Raw genomic sequence first — 21,175 nt, forward strand, 5'->3', positions numbered from 1 at the left:
ATATACAGAGAGAGGAGTGAATGGACGTAGAGACTGAGCTCTCTCTCACCCCAGTTCATCCTACCCTTATTAGTGGCCCCCTTGACCTCAATGTCTCTGTTCAAAGTGTACAAGCGTCCCCTCCTCCTTGGTCATACAGATCCGCCATTTTGAGACCTCTGCCCCATTTAATCGTCTGGCGAGCAAGTAACATGAAGCTGGTCAGGGCTTCCCACGCTGCCCGTGCTGGAGCTTCCATCGCCCAAGTCTCGTGGCCCACAGGGCAAGAGGCCCAGCTCTGAGGAGGTCACGGGGCTGGCGTGGTGCCTGATAGGTGCCCCGTCTTCTTCAAGGGCCAGAAAGACTTCAGACAGGCAGGTATTCTCCCTCAGAAGCTCCTCTTGGCGCCTCTCCAGCTCAGAGAGCTTCTTCAGGTACCCACCCAGGTCCTCCCGTAACACCTTGGCCGCGTGGTAACCAAAGAGTTGCCACTCACTAGCCAACTTTTTGCCCTTCAACCTATCGTCATCCAAAAAGCAGCAGAGGTCCTTCAGCTCACGGTTCTCCTCCTGAAGACGGTGGTTAACTTGCTTCAGCTCGCGGATTTCCGTCAGGTGGCCCTGGAGCTGGCGGTTGACCTCCTTGATGAGCCGTCCCCTCTGGATGAGGGCGGCCATCTTCTCTGCCTCCTCCTCCCTCAGCTTCCTCACCAGCTCCTCCTTGGTGTGGGACAGCATCTCCTCGTCTGTCACCTTGGAGAGTTCCCGCCCTAGCAGGCCATGTTCCTCGCTCATGCTGGTAATCCCCCTTGATGGCAACTAGGCCTCAGGCTGGGCAGTTGATAGTGTTCTTTCAAGGGCAGGTCAGTGGAAGATACAGGAGGAAAGGTGTGGAGAGGTGTCTATTGGTTGATATTTTAGAACGATCTGTGGCTGGCGTCAACAATGCCTTGGGCCTCAACCTGGATCAACTTTGGCACGCCCTGTGAAAGATACTGGTGGAAAGGCTTAAGGAGAAGCCGTGGACCAGGCCACAGGAATACCCTTCGACTTGTAGCTTAGCTAGCAAAGTATGACTGTGGAAACACGTGAGGAGAAGTCACATGGGGTCGGAAAGGTTTCTCGTCCACTAGGCTTTGGGCAATATTTTCCACAGGAGAGAGGGTCTTCCTCCTTTCTTAAGGAGTGCTTCCAACCATTGGCCTGTAAAATATACTACTAGGAAGGCCAGGGGAGAAGTTGTGATAGATCCCTCTACCTGACTAGGCTTCAACCTGGCAGAATTTCAGGCGTTTAGGAAGCTATTGCTAGTTTATTTTGTACTACTGCTCTTCATGGGAGTCAGTGAAAGGAAGTGGTCTGCAAAGTCCTCCTTGGTTTGAGTCAGGGATACAGACAATGGAATAGACCTGAAGTGTTAGGTGTTATTAGGAAGTCTTTAAGGCCTCTCGCCAACTAAACTTGAGTCCTTGACCTGACTCAGCTTTAATGTGGTTTTGACAGTCCAACTAGGATTCGACATAATTTTTGGCCTTGGCTCAAATTTTTTTTTTACTCAGATTTCACAGTCCATCCAAGCCTTAGGCCTTGATCTGACTTAGTTCTGATGCGGTTCTGGCAGTCCAACTAGGCCTCAATGAAACAATTTTTGCTGCAAGTTTCACAATCAATCTAGGCCCCAGCCCATAAGATGACTCAGTTTGCCTAGTCCTCAGCCTTTGAGGCAATTGTTGGCTTGTACAGTTCAACTTTGGTCAGTCCAGCTAGGCCTCAGGCCTTGGTCTGACTCAATTCAGATGCGGTTTTCTCAGTCCAACTAGGCCTCATCCCGATTAACTTTTTTTCCCCAGACTTAACGATCCAACTAGGCCCCAGGCTCAATTTTGTTATGGTCCTCTTACCTCCTGATTGTCTTCAGGCCTGGACCGGACTCAGTCCAATAAGGCTTCAGACCTTGACCTGACTTTGCAGCTTTGTTCACAACTCTGAGTTTTCCCACCCTTGGGGTTGGTAGACACTCCTCTTGCGTTAAGTCTTTTGGGGTCCCTTTCTGTCATGGGCCCGGGGGCAAAGTCTCCTCATTGGTCCACTGCAGGATTTCCGGGGAAGGAACAAGGAATGGAGGTCTGAACGATTCAATGTCACTCGTCCCCCGTTCCGATGTTGCATCTCGGGGGTTTGAGGCACCTGTGGGGTTAAGGAAGGCGGCTGAACTATCGCTTGTTTCATGGGAGAGGCAGGAGTGTGAGAAAAGAGGAGAGGAGAAAGGGAAAGCAATGGAGGGGGCTGACCTCAGCAAGGGATGTGAGGGCTGTGAAAGAGACAGAGAAGGAGGGAAGTATAGAGATATTGGAAGACATGGTGGGTGAGAGAAGGAACAGAGAGACCGTAGTGTGAGTATAGAGAGAGAGGGATGAGAAAATATATAGAGAGAAGGAGGGATGAAAAGAAGGATCTGAGGTCAGACAGACAGACAGACAGATAGATATGTAGAAAGAGAGAGAGGGGGGGGAGAGGGAGAGAGAAGGGGGAGATATATATACATACACAGATAGATACAGAGAAACACAGATAGATACACCGACATACAGACAGATACTATACACAAACTCAAACAGATAAGATACACAGAAACACAGACAGATACACAGTCACACAGACACACAGACACACAGACACACAGACACACACATAGATACACAGAAACACAGACAGATAGATAGATACACAGACATACATATAGATACACAGATATACAGACAGATACACAGACACACATATAGATACACAGATATACAGACAGATAGATAGATACACAGACACACATAGAGATACACAGATATACAGACAGATAGATACACAGACACACATAGAGATACACAGATATACAGACAGATAGATACACAGACACACATATAGATACTGTACACAGATACACAGACAGCTACTGTACACAGATACACAGATACACTGACAGATACACATACACAGAGAGATACTGTACACAGATACACAGATATACAGATACACAGACAGATACACATACACACAGAGAGATACTGTACACAGATACACAGACAGATACACAGACAGCTACAGTACACACATACACAGATACACAGACAGATACTGTACACAGATACACAGAGAGATACACAGGCAGATAAACAGATATATACACAGACATTCAGACAGACACACAGATACTATACACAGACAGACAGATACACCGACACACCGGCACACCGACACACAGACACACAGACACACAGACACAAAGATACACAGACACACAGATAGCTACACAGGTATGCAGATACACAGACACAAAGATACACAGACACACATATAGCTACACAGATATACAGATACACAGATATACAGACACATATAGATACACAGATATACAGACAGATAGATAGATACACAGACACACATATAGATACACATATAGATACACAGACAGATACACAGACAGCTACTGTACACAGATATACAGATACACAAACAGATACACATACACACAGACAGATACTGTGCACAGATACACAGACAGACAACACAGATAGATACATAGACATTCAGGACAGACACACATATACTATACACAGACAGACACACACACAGATACTATACACAGACTGACAGACACACAGATACACAGACACACAGACACAAAGATACACAGACACACAGATAGCTACACAGGTATGCAGATACACAGACAGACACACAGACGGACACTATACACTAGACTCACAGATACACACACAGATATACAGATACACAGACACACACACACACACAGATATACAGATACACAGATACACAGGACACACACACAGATACTATACACAGACAGACAGATACACAGACAGATACAAAGGTACACAGATGGATACAAAGTCAGGCTAACAGACAGATATATACATATACTAGCTGAGAGCTAACAGACAGATATATACATATATAAAGATAGATCAATGATAGATATATAGGTAGATAGAGACAGATTTATAAATATATATTCAGAGATATTCATATATTGTAGGTAGATACAGACAAACTGATAGACAGATGAGAGAAAGGGGAGAGAGAGGAGAGAGAGAGAGAGAGAGAGAGAGAGAGAGAGAGAGAGAGAGAGAGAGAGAGAGAGAGAGAGAGAGAGAGAGAGAGAGAGAGAGAGAGAGAGAGAGAGAGAGAGAGAGAGAGAGAGAGAGAGAGAGAGAGAGAGAGAGAGGGGGAGGTGAATAGAGACAAGGAATGAAAAGATGGAGAGAAACAGAGGGATGCAGGGAGAGAGGAGAAGAAGAATGAGAAGGAGGGACACTGAGGAGGAAGAGAGACAGAGTAATACCAGGAGATAGATGGAGGGATGTGAGGAGAGAGAAGTAAGACAGAGAAGGAGGGATATGAGGGGGGGAGAATGTGAGGAGGGAGAGATCGAGGGATGTGAGGAGGGAGGGAAAGTGTGGAGAGAGATGGAGGGATGCGAGGAGGGAGAGATGGAGGCATGTGAGCAGGGAGAGAGAGATGGAGGGAAAGATGAAGGATGTGAGGGGTAGAGAGAGAGATGGAGGGATGTGAGGGGGAGAAGGAAAGAGAGATGGAGGGATGTGAGGAGGGAGGGATGTGAGGGAGGAGAGATGGAGGGAGGGATGGAGGGATGTGAGGAGGGAGGGATGTGAGGGAGGAGAGATGGAGGGAGGGATGGAGGGATGTGAGGAGGGGAGGGATGTGAGGGAGGATAGATGGAGGGATGTGAGGGGGGAGAGATGGATGGTTGTGAGGGGGGAGAGATGGAGGGATGTGTGGGGTGGAGAGATGGAGCCATGTGAGGAGGGGAGGGAGGGAGGGATGGAGGGATGTGAGGGGGAGGGATGGAGGGATGTGAGGGGGGAGAGATGGAAGGATGGAAGGGGGAGAGATGGAGGGATGTGAAGGGGGAGAGATGGAGGGATGTGAGGAGGGAGGGATGTGAGGGGGGAGAGATGGAAGGATGGAAGGGGGAGAGATGGAGGGATGTGAAGGGGGAGAGATGAGGGATGTGAGGGGGAGAGATGAGGGATGTGAGGGGGAAGATGGAGGGAGAGATGTGAGGAGGGAGAGGGGTAGGAGGGGAGAGGGATGAGAGTGAGGGAGAGGGATGAGAGCGAGGCAGTTAACCTGCGCCTGCAGCTGAGCAGGAGAATTGGAGGGATGTGAGAAGAGAGAGGGAGAGATAGGGGGATAGGAGAAAGGGATAGGGGGGATGAGAGAGATGGATGAGAGAGAGCTAACCTGCTCCTGCAGCTAAGAAGAAGAGATGGAGGGAAAGATGTGAGGAGAGGGGTAGGAGAGAGAAGGAAAGAATAGAGATAGGAGAGGGATAGGAGAGGGAGAGAAGGATGGGAGGGAGCTAAGGATAGGAGGGAGAGAGGGATAGGAGAGATAAGAGAGAGGGATAGGAGGGGTGAGAGAGAGGGATAGGAGGGATAAGAGAGAGGGATAGGAGGGGTGAGAGAGAGGGATAGGAGGGATAAGAGAGAGGGATAGGAGGAATGAGAGAGAGGGATAGGAGGGATGAGAGAGGGATAGGAGGGATAAGAGAGAGGGATAGGAGGGGTGAGAGAGAGGGATAGGAGGGATAAGAGAGAGGGATAGGAGGAATGAGAGAGAGGGATAGGAGGGATGAGAGAGGGATAGGAGGGATAAGAGAGAGGGATAGAAGGAATGAGAGAGAGGGATAGGATGGATGAGAGAGGGGGACAGGAGAGAGAGAGCTAACCTGCTCCTGCAGCTGAGGACGAGAGCGTCAGAGCGAGAGAGCCGGGGGAGGGGGGAGAGAGGAGAGAGGGATAATAGGAGAGGTGCGACGTCAGAGGCTGTGTGAGCTCAGGAAATCCTGTATATAGCACAAGGACACAATACGGCCGGCGTAACAACATCACATTGTCATATTCTATGTATTGTGCCCCACAACACTCGCATTAACATGAAATGCTCCAATCCTCCCCAACGTGTGCGCGCTGTGCGTGTGAAAGTGTCCCAACGTGTGCGCGTGAAAGTGTCCCAACGTGTGCGCGCTGTGCGTGTGAAAGTGTCCCAACGTGTGCGCGTGAAAGTGTCCCAACGTGTGCGCGCTGTGCGTGTGACAGTGCCCCAACGTGTGGCGCTGTGCGTGTGAAAGTGTCGCCCAACGTGTGGCGCTGTGCGTGTGAAAGTGTCGCCCAACGTGTGGCGCTGTGCGTGTGACAGTGCCCCAACGTGTGGCGCTGTGCGTGTGAAAGTGTCGCCCAACGTGTGGCGCTGTGCGTGTGAAAGTGTCGCCCAACGTGTGGCGCTGTGCGTGTGAAGGCGTCCTGTGTGCACGCTATGCGTGTGAAGGCACCCTAACATGTGCACTCTGTGCGTCCTAATGTGTGAGCGCTATGCGTGTGAAGGCGCCCTAACGTGCGCGTGACGGTGCCCTAACGTGTGCGCTCTGTGCGTGTGAAGACCCCCTAACGTGTGCGCGCTTTGCATGTGAAGACCCCCTAACGTGTGCGCGCTTTGCATGTGAAGACCCCCTAACGTGTGAAGGCATCCTAATGTGTGCGTGCTGTGCGTGTGAAGGCATCCTAACGTGTGCACCCTGAGCGTGCGAAGGTGCCCTAATATGTGTGCTCTGTGCATGAAGGCGTGCTAACGTGTGCGCTCTGTGCGTGTGAAGACTCCTTAACGTGTCATGCTGTGCGTGTGAAGGCGCCCTAACGTATGCGCGCTCTGCGTGTGAAGACTCCCTAACGTGTGCACGCTGTGCGTGTGAAGGCGTCATAACGTGTGCGTGCTGTACATGTGAAGGCGCCCTAACGTGTGCACGCTGTGCGTGTGAAGGTGCCCTAACGTGTGCGCGCTGTGCGTGTGTGCGTGCTGTACATGTGAATGTGCCCTAACGTGTGCACGGTGTGCGTGTGAAGGTGCCCTAACGTGTGCGCGCTGTGCGTGCTGTACATGTGAATGTGCCCTAACGTGCACGGTGTGCGTGTGAAGGTGCCCTAACGTGTGCGCGCTGTGCGTGCTGTACATGTGAATGTGCCCTAACATGTGCACGGTGTGCGTGTGAAGGTGCCCTAACGTGTGCGCGCTGTGCGTGCTGTACATGTGAATGTGCCCTAACGTGTGCACGGTGTGCGTGTGAAGGTGCCCTAATGTGTGCGCGCTGTGCGTGCGAACGTGTCCTAACGTGTGAGCGCTGTGCGTGTGATGACTCCCTAACAAATGCCCGTGAAGGCACCTGTAAGAGATGTGTGCAGAGGTTTGCAATGGAGACTGTTTTAAGGTGAAATTAAAATAAGTCTTTATTGCCCCTGTTACTTTAAACACTGCAACACACACATAAAACAAAACCTACTCCACGTTGGAGAAATCACTACACATTTTACTCCAGCCCTATCTAACTGGGTGGGTAGCTAAGCTGCTTACCACCCAAACACACACACACACACACACACACACACACACACACACACACACACACACACACACACACACACACACACACACACATATATGTACACCCAACAGTCCAAAAAGAAAGTCTCTTATCTGTATCTGGGGTTTCTGTAGGGGAAGGCCTCTCTGTTCTCCTGGGTCAGCATCCTTGGGTGCTATGGCACTCTCTGTGTCCAGGTATATGTCCCCTTGTCTTGCGAATGCAATCAAGACCCTCTTTTCCCTAGGTCAGCCCCGTTGTGGGCTAAGGAAATCTCTGCAGTCTTTCTTTTCCTTGGTAAGCGCCCTTGTTAGCTAAGGAATCTCCTTCCTGTTTCTTAGATCAGGGTTTTTCCTAACAGTTCTAAGCACCCAGGTGGAGTCTGGTTGATTGCCTGTGCAATTAACCAGCACACTGCTGGATTTAGAGACAGTTTTTCTCAACAGTGATAACTCCCTGTTACATATCGAGAACCCTCAGTCCCGCTGGGATTGGAGCCCTTTCTCCAGGTTATTAGTGTCTCCTCCAGAAGATCAGCACTCCTCAGTCGCTCGAGGAGTACTTTTTCCAGGTACAGTCTTTCTACGGACCGAGTGGTCATGAGATTTCCCCAGTGCGGATGACCTTCTCTTTGTAGGTAGACTGTATGGCGACCGTCGCAGAGCGTTTACGCAAATAGCTTTCTCTCACCGTCTTTTCCATGGACTCCAATTTAGCACTAAGGGGCCTATGCAGAGAGGCACGGGCAAAAAAATCTCCATTGTGTTAAAATAGCAAAATTGTGGCGTTTTTATGACAGCTTATGCAGAAAGGGAAAAATGGCTATAAAGTATCCATATGAAGTACTGGCGAGTGCTAATTTCGCCATTCCTGACAAATGTTCTTGCATTTGGCTACAAATGTAATCCGTGTGAGTTGAAGTTGCGCTCGCGAGTCTGACGAGACGTGATTTGAAGTGGGCGGGCAATTTGTACATAACACTGCAGATTCCTGTCACAGCGCCTCACGGACGGCTTGTTTCTATTTACATACCACAGAAACGGCGCGCTTGTCTGTGTGAAAGTTGTGAAAGCGCATACACACTTCAGATACAGTTACAATATTGGACTGTTTACACTTTCAGTGTATCAATAATCTACAGGCAAACACACTCAGCGATACACCGTGTAGTCAGTCTAGTAGTTACCACACGAAATTGTTCAAAGTTTCAGTATGTCCGTAGCGCGCTCTAGTACAGTGAGGAGAAGTGTCCTTTCCACTTGATTTATGATGCCATGGATCGTGACGCCTTAGTGACACGTTGATGGGATTGACGCAACGGAGCCAGGTAGGAAAGGGGGTGGGTAACGCTGGCAAAGTGCTAGCTTATGCTAGCAACCAGGAGATGCCCTTGGTGGGAGGGAGTGGGAAGGGTGAGGGGGGGGGGGGCAGCAGGAATGCAGCATGAATAAGAGTGCCAATACAATATTATTGGCCCTTCGTTGCACTTATTCATAATTGCATTCCTGTCATTATTGGTGGGCGCAGGGTTGAAAGTTAGCAGACGTGTTTTGGTGACGTCAGTGGCAGAATCGTGTGTGACAGCAAGGGGAACCTGATGCCATGGATCGGGACGGCTACTGCCGTTTTTTCCTGGCGTACACTATTGCCGAGTTTAACGCACAGAATTACACCACGCATGGCGAGAATGTTAAATTTTCGTTCCCTGCATATGGTGCAAATATCAACATGGCGATCGTGAACAAAAAAGCGCTTTTCGCCACGACTTTGGCGGAATCCTGCTGCTTTGAAAATCTCCTGGCGAATACTGCAAAATTCGCCACGCCAATACACCTCTCTGCATACAGGAAGCTAATTATGCCGAATACATGCATAACGCCATGTATTCGCACCTCTCTGCATAGGCCCCTAAATGTCCATTCCTTGTAACCCTTGCTCAGGGCTTGCAAAGCCTCTGTCAGCTTACTTTTGAATTCTGTCTGTTGTCCGGAATCTATTTCTACTATCCTAGACTCGTGCCATTTCATGGTATCATTTAAAGCGCGTTCAAGAATAGCTATTTGAGTTTTCAGCTCTTGAAGCTGTCCTTCTGCACTTCTTTTTCCACCACTCAATGCAGTTGCCAGTCCTGTTTCTTTGGAATTGACTTGCGATTCCACACCCATTTCCAGTGACCATCCTATCTTTTCAGCTTCATCTGATAAGGATTCTTCTGGTTTTGATTCTTCAGTCATATCTTTGTTTGTTGGGCACCTGAAGGTTTAGCTAGTGCTTGCTCTGGCGATTCAAACTTTGCAATCTCATTTTGCAGATGAGCGATATCCCCATTTCTCACTGTACCCTTGTCTTCATGGGCATTAGTTGCTGTGGGATACCGACGCTTGGGCAGGGCCAATACCTTTTCCTGTAGTGGAGAAACCTGTACTTTACGTCATCTTTTCAGACTCCAAGGTTGTAACCACTGACCATAAAGTCTTTGAATACTCTCCCTGCAGTATTGTAATCTCATTTCTCAGTCTTTCAGGCTCTTCCACTTCTTGGCTTTTCTGCAAGTTTAATTCATCCGCGAAAGATCCCTGTTTCTTGAGTGCATCCTGCAATTGTCCTCTCGTGGTTTTTATCTCTTCACTGTGCTTTCTCTGAGCTTGCTTCCACATATCCTTCATTATATTGTGGAGTACTGTGAATTTCTTCGCTAGGACTGCAGCTGCTTGCCTCAGTTTCTGGACCATCTTGTGCTCCCGCTTGTACAGATTCACCTGGCCTCTAAGCTTGGCCTCTAGCGAAGCTCTGATGTTGTTCAGGGTAGCCTTCAGTTTCTCATGCTGCTCTGCGGGGACACGCTGGATAATCACACGTTCTTGCAGCACTTGTATTTCTTTAGCAGCCTGCAGATTTTCTTCCTGCGGAGATCGCTGCTTCTCCTAGGCATTCAGGAGGTGCGTACGCAGACCTTGCAGTTGGTTCTGCGGTAGGTGCTCTGCTTGTGCGTGTTACTCCAATGCTTCAAACTTTTCATCTTCCAATAGTTTCTTTAATTTTTGTAGCTCGTACAGCTTTTCCTTCTTTTCATTGACGTGGTCTGTTAAATCAGAATTTTCTTCTTGTATTTTCTCTTGTTGCAGTCTCTGTAATATTCAGGGCCTCCTTGTAGTCTTCCTTCCATTTACGGACTTCGAGTTGATACTCCCGGTCTCCTGGCGTGAGACTTTAAACTCTAGGTTGTGGGTCTGAAGCTCCTTCTGAGAGACTTTGAGATCCATATAAAGACAGAGGATAGCTTTTTGAGAGATGTCCATCTCCTCAGTGAGACTGTGAAGTTCCTTTTTAGAGACTACCAGTTCTGTGCGGCAACTGCTGATCTCTTGGTGTGGAGTAGAAAACCAGACTGTGTGGTGCTCTAAAACGTAGACTCAGCAACTTCAATTATAATGTATACATAATGTTTGTCCTCGAAGTATCCCACATATAAATGGTGACCACCTATAGCATAAACACCTATTTCCACCAGGTATCAATAAACCGGAAGAGTATAACCCCAATTGGTAAATACTCACACTAGCTAGTGTCCAGCCAAATCATTGAATAGGAAAAACGGTGTAATAGAGTAAATAAACTCACTTAGAGCAGGTGGTCCTCCCGGGATTAACCTTCCTAGGTGCGTGCATAAAAATAGAGGGAATAGCACACTCTCTAAAGCAATATTCTAAAAAATGTGTCTGACCATAATAAACCTCTTGTTTTGGGACTCTGACCATAATAAACCTCTTGTTTTGGGACTCTGGCCATAATAAACCTCTTGTTTTGGGAAACACTCTCTAGCATATTTTTCATGTAGCTGTGCTCCAATTCTCCTTTCTGGATATCTGCTCTTGGTGTGGGGCATCCAGTGCTATGCGGAGAGTATGAAACTCATTCTGCGACATGTCCGCCTCTGTCCGGACACTGTTGACCTCCTGGTGTGAGGCATTCAGTTCTATGCGGAGAGTGTGAACCTCATTCTGAGAGACTACCACCTCTCTATGGCAATTGCGAACCTCTTGCTGCGAGACTGTAATCTCTTTCAGTGCCTCCTCATACTTCTTTTTCAGATTAGCAATCCTCTATCAGATTGGCTCTGCTTTTCATCCATGGTGGTAATAGTAGCGTTTTCTGTATCTAGATCTGTCTTTAGATCCTCCAATTCGGTCCTGGATTCAGAGTACATTGCGAAAACAGTTTTCTGTAGCTCAGCGTTATCTTCCCTCTCCAGTTTCAATTATTCATGGAGCAGATCACAGTCCTGCCTGGCATTTTGCAGCGCATCTTCAGGGCTGGTCAAGGGATCCTCACTCATTGGTTCCGGCTCCGCTTCCCTGATATAGTTTGAGGGTTTCTCACTGTCAGCACCAGACAGACACTTCTTTGGGGTACACGACTTCTGCCTTGGGCCCTCTGGATATTCGGTCATCCGCGGGACAAATTCTCCATTTCCTCTAGGCTGTTCCTTGGCACGTTGAAAAAAATATTCCTCAGGCTGTTGCCCTTTTTTCTGGGGCCATGTAGGGACCATCCTCATCCTCCAAATAAGGTCTGAAGGGACACTGCTCCGTATGGCTGGGCTCTTTACACCAGGAACACATTTTCTTCCCCATTCTTGCAGAGTCTGTATTTGACTTCAGCTGGGCGGCCATTTTAAAATCCCATGGGGTTTTTCTTTATCTTTCACAAGTGGTGGGGTAGACTCTGGTCACAGCATCAGTCCCTTGTGTGGGCCACCGTCTGTCGCAGTCCTCCCAGTAAAACTGTGGCATTGTGGCTTTCTCCAATGCAGTGTAGTTTTCCTGCCTGGATGTGTAGCCCTTTAATTCTGGTCACTTCTGCCCGCGATTCTAGGTTTTGTTGCTCAGACTGTTGCAGGAACTAGATGTAGGCAAAGCACAAAAAAAATATTCCAGGGCCCCTTTGAAATTCACGGGCCACCTCTCATCCCAACTTCTGACACCATATGTAAGAGATGTGTGCAGAGGTATGCAATGGAGACCGTTTTGAAGGTGAAATTAAAATAAGGCTTTATTGTGCCTGTTCCTTTAAACACTGCAAACACAAACATGAAAGAAAAACCTACTCCACTTTGGAGAAATCACTACACACTACACTCCAGCCCTATCAAACTTGGTGTGTAGCTAAGTTGCTTACCACCCCAAACACACACACACATATATATATATTGGGACAAAAGTACCCTTTTGCTATGTACCTTTCGTCCAGGGATCACCACTTTCACACAGCCTTCCAGGTAGAGGAGACAGTCTTCTGACACAGAGGTGAAAAATAAAGATTTGGCCTGTTTATTTTGCCATTAAGATGTTACAGCAGATAACATGAATAAATCAAAACAAAACAAAAGTCCTTGCTCCACTGAGCACAAAACACAGCCCTCTTAGTACAAGCTTCTCTGAAAACAAATTGGTCTGCATTGCTCTGCTCACATGCAGGTTTTAACAGCTGCTCCTCTTAACTAGCAGTTGCAGCTATGTGAGACCAGGGCGAGCAAGAAGTCCCGGTCTGGATTCTACCTAGTAAATTTCCAAAACGTGGAGTGGAGCACTGGCCCACCCTACTCTCCATCTGGTCCGCCACAGGGACCCAATAGGAGGCGAAAGAATCCAAAAATTATACACTGCATCTCCCTGGGGCTTAATTATAGCAGAAACCCTGCAATAATTGAGGGGCAATATATACACCCTCCTCTACCATCCCCGTATATCCGTCACTATATATAGTATACACACACACATATATATACACATATATACATATATATATATATATATATATATATACACACATGTTTTAAGTTATGGTGGGTGAAAAAGGCAACAAGAAACCTCCCCCGTATAGCATATAGCAAATAAAAAGATCACTTGTGAGCACATTCACATGTCTTAGGCAGGTCTGCAACTCTGCCTTTCACCATTATCACCCAGCATACAGTGCTTCCACTGCAGCAAGGGATTCTGGAAAATGACATGCAAATGAGCACATGGCCTGGGACCAGACTGCCAGAGAGTGAGCGAGCATCATTGTGGAAGTCAATCCAGCGGAGGATATCGTTGGATCGGCGGATCCCCTGCGTCTCGTTGTTCACCAAACGTGCACCAACACCGGTATAATAAGGCGCTGATCACGCCTATAGGGGTGGGCATCTTTTGGGGACACTTACTGGGTGAAGTGACCAAGGAACACCTGCAAACTGTGGACACGGTGTGGGGATACACGGTGGTGGGACAACGCCCTGCGCGGCGAGGTATAGCTGTAACCATTAGTATTGCTATTGCCTGTGTGTGGTTTATGGTTATTGCTCACAGTAAAGGTTATTATTGTTATTCTTATAACCTGAGGACTGTTATTAATATTTCCTGCTCGGGGTTATCCCATCCAATTGGGATCCCGTGCAGGTGGAGGCACTGCCACTCAGTATATTCCTTACCCCAGGCTCCCAGTAGCGGAGGCTCAGATCCCTGTGAGCCGACAGGTACCGCCAGAACTAGTAGACTCTTCACATTAGAGGGAAAGAGGGCTACATTTGGAGGCACTGCTGAGATCTTAGACCTGGGGTGCCTTGCGTTCAGTCAAAATTAAAATCTCCATCATGTTTGTGCCCTCCAAGCAAGAGGTCCACAAATGGGCCTTGGTGCGCAAAGTATCACCACGACACGTGGTCGCAGTAGGGGGGAGTATCCACCCACGCATCTGCATTCACTGTGCGCGAGCAGATAAGAGACTTCCCGGCCCTGTCCACAGCGCGGCTCCTAGACTGGAGATATGATAAGGATTTCTGTTGAAGTTCAATACTCCTGGCCACCGAGCATGAAATATGCTCAGAGACTGTCCCTCAAGTACTATACTTACCTAAGGCCTCAAGCGAAGGTTGCCCCTTGGTTTACCCTGAATTGCCAAATTCCCAGGCCACGTCCACGCCGCAAACCTCGGCCGCAGTACCTTACTCTGAACTGACCCCCATTCCTTTCCCCACGCCGGGAACAGGGAGATCTTTGGTTACAACCTGGCAAGCTTCCGTAGAAACTGAGGTGACATTTCCCGGGGTCACCTTCATTCCTGGTGCTGTAGGCCAGACCCACCATGGGGCTGACTCCCCTCCACCACCATCTGCTATGATTCCAAAAGTAGATAGCTCTGTCCAGACTATCCATTCCCTGCCTGAATCAAGTAGCCGCTTGTCCAGTGGCGGCTCCCTTCGGGACGTGACCGTACTGCAGCTCTTAGAGGCCCTCAACCAGTCATCCCAGTCTTAACAACACCGCAAACTCAAGGCTTTCTCAGGAACTCGGCCCACTCCTCTAGGTGAAGCAGAGTTCGAAGAATGGAAGGATCACGCGGAACAAGTACTCCCGCCATTAGAACATTGAACGCGGGTTGTCCCGATAGCTTACAGGGTTATAATACACACCAAATAACTGGGTTGAATTGAATGCGACTGTGATAAGATAAAGAAAGTTTATTCCTTCAGGGAAGGTGAACACACAAGATTGGACAAATAACAAAATGGAATATATACACGGGACAATGAAGTCATCAGGATTCAGGTAGAATAACGGAGAACACTGGCCACAGAGCTTACCATCGTTTTTATGTGACTTGGGCTCTATACCCTAACATTGGGTCTCAGGTATTGGTTAACAATTATCTGTACCCTATCACCTTTTGCCAGTTAACGTGGGAAGCACTTTGGTACCTGCCCCCAGGTAGCTGGCACATGCGCACAATCCCTTAGTCAGGCTCCCATTTTCCTAACCCCACTCAAAAGAGTTGGCGTCACTAAGTCTGCCAGATGGGGATTTGGGCCGGGGAAACCTGACTAAAGGTGTAAATGATGGCACTTCATATGAAAGGCCATGTCCTGCGTTCTCTCCACCCTGTGTATACAAACCGGGGGGTGAGCCTTTGATCAGTGGCCTTTGTGTAGACATACTTTTGCCCCCTGACAATACCATTAACATACTGTATGGGCCAGTAGTTTTCGCGGACTTTACAGTAGGCATAAAATACAGTGAGTTCACAATATTTTATATACATAAAAATATTCAGTTCGGTTGGGCCAAGCGGGCTACAAATTGCCAGACCCTCATGTCGGAGGGGATTCTACATGTTGGCCAATTTTCAGCTCGCTGGGACCCACCGAACCGGAGATAACAATATTTCACTTTAACACCACATGTTAAACATATTGCATTTCTACGCCATTGGAGTCAATGGCAGAACCACATTTTAAACAGTTACCCATACTCCGTTCGGTTGATCGGAGAGGGATGGAAATTGCCATGCAATCATGCCGGAGCAGTGACTGCATGGGGTCCAAATCCCAGCCCTCTAGTTCTTACCGAACCGGAGATCTGGGTTTTACGTTTTCGCACTTGGTGTTTTAAAACCAAGCGGCTTTTCTCCGCCATTGCGGTCAATGGGGCGACCCTCGTGGTGGCCGCGACCCTTTCCCGTGGCCATTGCCCGTCGGACCCTGTTGGGGTCGAGTAAGGAGGTTCCCCTGAGCTAGGCGCAAAAAGAATTGGACCGCTACCTGCCCTAGGCCCGGAGTTACAATTTTAAAATGAATGAACTTGGCCGTGACCAAGTTCCCACGCCAATTTAGCGATCAAAAGCGCTTTTATTGAAATTGTATCCGCTTTCGGAGATTGCGGTTTGGGCGGCAGCCAACTCATTCTTGGAGAGCGGACACGAGGAATCCCCATTGAAAGGCATTACGCATTCACTTCAATGGAGAAATTCCGCTCATCCTCTCGGTCGTCATCTGCTGGTCTTCTTTGATATCAGGCCAAAACCCTTGAAATCTCCATAGACTTGCATGGAGCTCCAATGGTGACCTATGGGACGGGCTGCAAACGGGGATTAAAAAGGCGGGAAGGGGAACAAAGGGCCATAAACATGTAAATATAATTCACCCTTTCCCTCCCGACCTGATCCCAGTGTATGCGTTTGGTGCATATACTGTAAAGGGAAAAATACATGTAACCAGGGGAAAACACATTTTGCACTAAGGCAGGGGCATAAAAACACAAATAAACATTATCACAGTTAACCCCTCGCCTCCAATACGAAGGTGGGGGTGGCCAGCTGGGGTGTAACCCCTTTATTACCGGGCCAACCGCCCTCCATCGCTACACGGGTTAACTGAGATTTTACCGGGGGGAGTGAAACTCATGACTGCCACTTGCTGCTAGCCGGAAAGGAATGAAGCCGGCCATCTCTTCTCTCTAGAAAGTACACCTGAGGATGACGAGCGACGAGGCTACAAGCTAATGGCTGAAGTGAGAGAATGGACCTCCGAGATGCCAAGGAGAGTCCAGGTGTTTGTCCAGAATATCTCCCCGTATCCCATCCCCTTCGATTACGGTCAAAGTCTAGGGAGAAGATACCCTGTCACTCCCATGAAGCAGATAGGAGTGCAAGTAAATACGGCAGCAATACAAGAACCAGCAGCCGGCTTGGCCTTCGACTTTGGAGACTCCACCCTGACGGATGAGTGGAGAGAACAACTAAGGGACAAACTGGAAGTGAAACGAGAAGTATTCTCAACTAGTGATATGGATGTGGGTTGCAGTCGCAGCGCCCAACACACCATCCGGTTAAGTGATACTACTCCTTTTCGGGAACGATCCCACCGCATAGTCCCTTGGGATGTGGAATACGTAAGAGATATCCTGCAAGAGAAGGAATCAGCGGGCATAGTCACGGGATCCCGTAGCCCCTATGCATCGCCGATTGTGGTGGTGCGAAAGAAAAATGGGTCGGTCCGGTTATGTTTGGATTATCGGACATTGAACAATCACATTGTGCCCGATCAGTACACTCTTCCCCAGATTGAAGAACTCCTAAATGCGCTATCTGGGAACCAGGGGTTCAGCGTACTGGACCTGAGGTCAGGGTACTATCAAGTGGCGACAAGTGAACATCCGCCTGTGAAGCGTCATTAATCGGGTTAAAGAGGAACCTAACCAAGGCACCCATCCAGGCATATGCCGACCCTGAGAGGCCTTACATTCTGTATGTAGATGCAAGCTTCAATGGACTGGGGGCCATCTTGCATCAGAAGTATCTGGCTGGACTCCAACCAGTGGCCTACGTCAGCCACAGCTTGACCCCTAGTGAACAGAACTATCCAGTACATAAATTGGAATTTCTAGCTCTCAAATGGGCTATAGTGGACAAACTCCACGATTATCTATATGGTGTGACTTTCGAAGTACGGACAGATAACAATCCATTAACGTATATACTGACGTCCGCCAAATTGGACGCCATGGGCCACCGATGGCTGGCGGCCCTCTCAAATTACCAGTTCACACAAAAGTACAAACCCGGGCCCCTGAATATCGGTGCCGATGCTCTGTCCCGACGGCCGGGACTGAATACCATCCCGGACGGTGACATCTGGGAAGAAATCCCTGGACCAGGGCTACGTGCTATGTGCTCAACAGCGGCTATCATGGAAGATAGGGTGGCTTTCTCGGAGCTGAGGGTAGTGGATTCCTTGGGATGCCAATCTAAAGCTATTCCGACCACCTATCGCCATCCAGAGGGAATGAATGTCACTCCCGATAAGGTCATCGCGTGGAAGGACCTGGTACAATACCAAATACAGGACCCTGTGGCAGGTATCATCCGTCAAGCGATTCAACAGGATAAGACGGAATTAATAAAACGTGCTCCCAAGGAAACGGTGGCCATTCTAATGCGACAAGTGGACAAATTTGAACTCGACAATTGTCTACTCTATAGGGTGGTGCAGTACCATAATCACCCAGATAGGAGACAGCTGGTTCAACCCCGGAACCTAAAACCTATGGTCCTTCGAGCATTGCATGATGATCATTGTCATCTGGGAGTGGATAAAACATTCGGTTTGATAAGAGACCGGTTCGTCTGGCCACGCATGAGAGAGTCAGTGGAACAGCACTGCCGGCGATGCTCCAGATGCATTCAACGGAAGACCCTACCCACCAGGGCTGCTCCAATGGCGCACTTAAAAAGCTCCGGGCCCATGGATCTCGTATGCATGGACTTTCTTTGTATTGAGCCCGGTGCCCGAGGCATCGGCAATGTATTAGTGATTACAGACCACTATACTCGGTATGCACAAGCTTTTCCAACCAAAGATCAGAAGGCCGTTACCATAGCCAAAGTATTATGGGAAAAGTACTTTGTTCATTATGGACTGCCCAATCGGCTGCACTCTGACCAAGGCCGGGACTTTGAAAGTAATCTCATCAGGGAAATGCTTAAGCTGCTAAATATCACCAAGTCCCGAACGACTCCCTATCATCTGGAGGGAGATGCTCTGCCGGAGAGGTTCAACCGAACTCTCCTCGACATGCTTGGCACCCTAACGGGCTCTCAGAAGAGCGAGTGGAGTAAACATGTGGAATCCTTGGTGCATGCCTACAACTGCACTCGTCATGAATCCACCGTGTTCACTCCCTACTTTCTGATGTTCGGACGAGAAGCTCGGCTACCAGTAGATATGCGTCTGAGGATATCTACCGATGGGGTATCCAACAGGACGCACTTCAAGTACGGTTGCAAGACAGCTTACAGAAAGCATACCAATTAGCAGAGAAAGCCTCCTCTCAATTGAATGCTAGTAACAAACGGCGCTACGACCATAAAGTTCGCCTTCGGGAAATTCGTCCCGGAGACGCTGTTCTCCTTCCTAATCTAGGGATTCCAGGGAAGCATAAACTCGCTGATCGTTGGAGGGACGGAGTATATGAAATTGAGTCTCAGATGCCTGGCCTCCCGGTCTATCGTATCAAAGACTGGGTAAAGGTATGGCATAGAAATCACTTGCTTCCCATTCCTCAAGTAGGAGACGATGAGCCGGAAATACCAGCTTCTCCTTTAGATGGAGAACCGAACTTAACAGAGGTTGGTCAAGAGACTGTAGCTGATACCACCTCTGATGACCCTATGGAGGGACCCTCTCAAGGGGGACCCCAGATCCCAAGGGCATTTCCCGGAGGAGCTACGGGTAAAGAGCCCTGTAAACAAGCACCAAATAGGGTGGCTCCAATGAGCCAGCCTCTGGATCCACAGAGCCCGTGCTTTGTACCTCAACAAGACTATGCAGAGACATTAGTCCCCTCAAGGGAAGAGCCTGAGCCTCAGGACTTTATGAGTTACTCTCCATAGGGCGTGCCCGAAGAGCAGCTCCGCCGCAGCCAAAGAGTTGGTCAGCCTCCAATGAGGATGACCTATGATCAATTTGGGGCACCCCATTATGAGGCTCAGCAGTGGGCTCGCAGTAAAGTGAGATCTGTCATAGTGATGTTCAGTGAAATGTATAATCTCATGTAGAGCTGATATGACGTGATAAGTTGTATATATGATCTGCATTTTTATTGTGTAAAAATGTGTATGGTCATAATATGTTTCGCTGTTCCCAAGCGGGGACGTTGGTGTTTTACCAGGCGGGGGGGGGGGAGAATGTGGCCTGGGTTCCCCGAATGACCCCTTACTTCCGCTGCAGCTCGGGAGAGGAGGGGTTGCTGCGGGGGGAGAGCCACGGTGGCCATTACAAGAGTCGCGCATGCGCAGGGAAGATTGCGGCGGCCATTAGGGGTAGCGCACGCGGCGCCAATGATAATAGGGTTCCGCGGGGACTACAGCCCCCAGAAGGCTACAGGGCTGGGAGTCAGGTGGTTAGGCCTGGCCAATGAAGAGAGGATTTCCCTGCTGAGGCAGTTGATACATTTGGCGCTCTGAGGGTTGCTGGCAGTTGGAGCTGGGACGCAGCTAGGGGAGGTTGTATAGGTGCAGGGGTCTGTGACCCTCTGCACTAGGCCAGAGATCCCCTAGGCCCCAACTCACCCTAAGATTGTGGCCGCTTTAGGGAAGGCCCCTTCAGTTTGGGATCCTGCCCTTTAGTGATTAGCCAGCTTAGGGCCACAGCTGCTGCATTGAACTATCACTACTGCAGTCTGGGACCAGATTGCGAGAGGGAGCGACCATCATTGCGGCGGTCACTCCAGAGGGAGACATCCCATCCAGCGGAGGATATCATTGGATTGGCGGACCCCCTACTGCTCTTCGTTAGCGCACCCGGGTGTGGACACACCCGGCAGGTACCATTCACCAAACGTGCACCAACACCGGTACAGTAAGGAGCTGATCACGCCTAGAGGGGTGGGCATCTTTTGGGGACAGTTATTGGGTGAGGTGACCAAAGGACACCTCTGGTACTGTGGACACGGTGTGGGGATACGCGGTGGTGGGACAACGCCCTGCGCGGCGAGGTATAGCTGTAACCATTAGTATTGCTATTGCTTGTGTGTGGTTTATGGTTATTGCTCACAGTAAAGGTTATTATTGTTATTCTTATAACCTGTGGACTGTTATTAATAGTTCCTGCTCGGGGTTATCCCATCCAATTGGGATCCCGTGCAGGTGGAGGCGCTGCCACTCAGTATATTCCTTACCCCAGGCTCCCAGTAGCGGAGGCTCAGATCCCTGTGAGCCGACAGGTACCGCCAGCACTAGTAGACCCTTCACACTAGAGGGAAAGAGGGCTACACGTATAACTGAATACAGGTGGGCCCCGCTATTACGGCGGGTTCCGTGCTGTGACTGACGCTGACACAGACGTACACATACTCTGTACAGATCTATATCGCAGCCTGAAGTATCTCCATTAGCAGAGCACCCTCTGCTGGCCGCATCCAGTCATTGC

General features: G+C 49.1%; 1 protein-coding gene across 3 annotated transcripts in view; it reads right to left on the reverse strand.

Moving 5' to 3' along the window:
* Positions 1-21,090, reverse strand: part of CCDC85B (coiled-coil domain containing 85B) — a 22,140-nt gene extending 1,050 nt beyond the window's left edge. The window contains exons 1-2 of one of the 3 annotated variants that reach the window (XM_075569831.1): positions 20,925-21,090; positions 1-2,165 (exon numbers count right to left, since the gene is read on the reverse strand). The exon at positions 1-2,165 is cut by the window's left edge and continues 1,050 nt beyond it. In XM_075569831.1, coding sequence (XP_075425946.1) covers positions 168-773 — 606 coding nt within the window. In that variant the 5' untranslated portion in view covers positions 774-2,165; positions 20,925-21,090 and the 3' untranslated portion in view covers positions 1-167. Of the gene's footprint in view, positions 2,166-5,745; positions 5,852-13,903; positions 13,948-20,924 lie in introns of those variants that run through there. The other 2 variants (XM_075569830.1, XM_075569829.1) reach the window with 2 other exon arrangements.
* Between the last annotated feature and the right edge of the window lie 85 nt (positions 21,091-21,175).

This window comes from Ascaphus truei, chromosome 14, assembly GCF_040206685.1.
Source record: "Ascaphus truei isolate aAscTru1 chromosome 14, aAscTru1.hap1, whole genome shotgun sequence".
NCBI classification, from domain to species: Eukaryota; Metazoa; Chordata; class Amphibia; order Anura; family Ascaphidae; genus Ascaphus; species Ascaphus truei.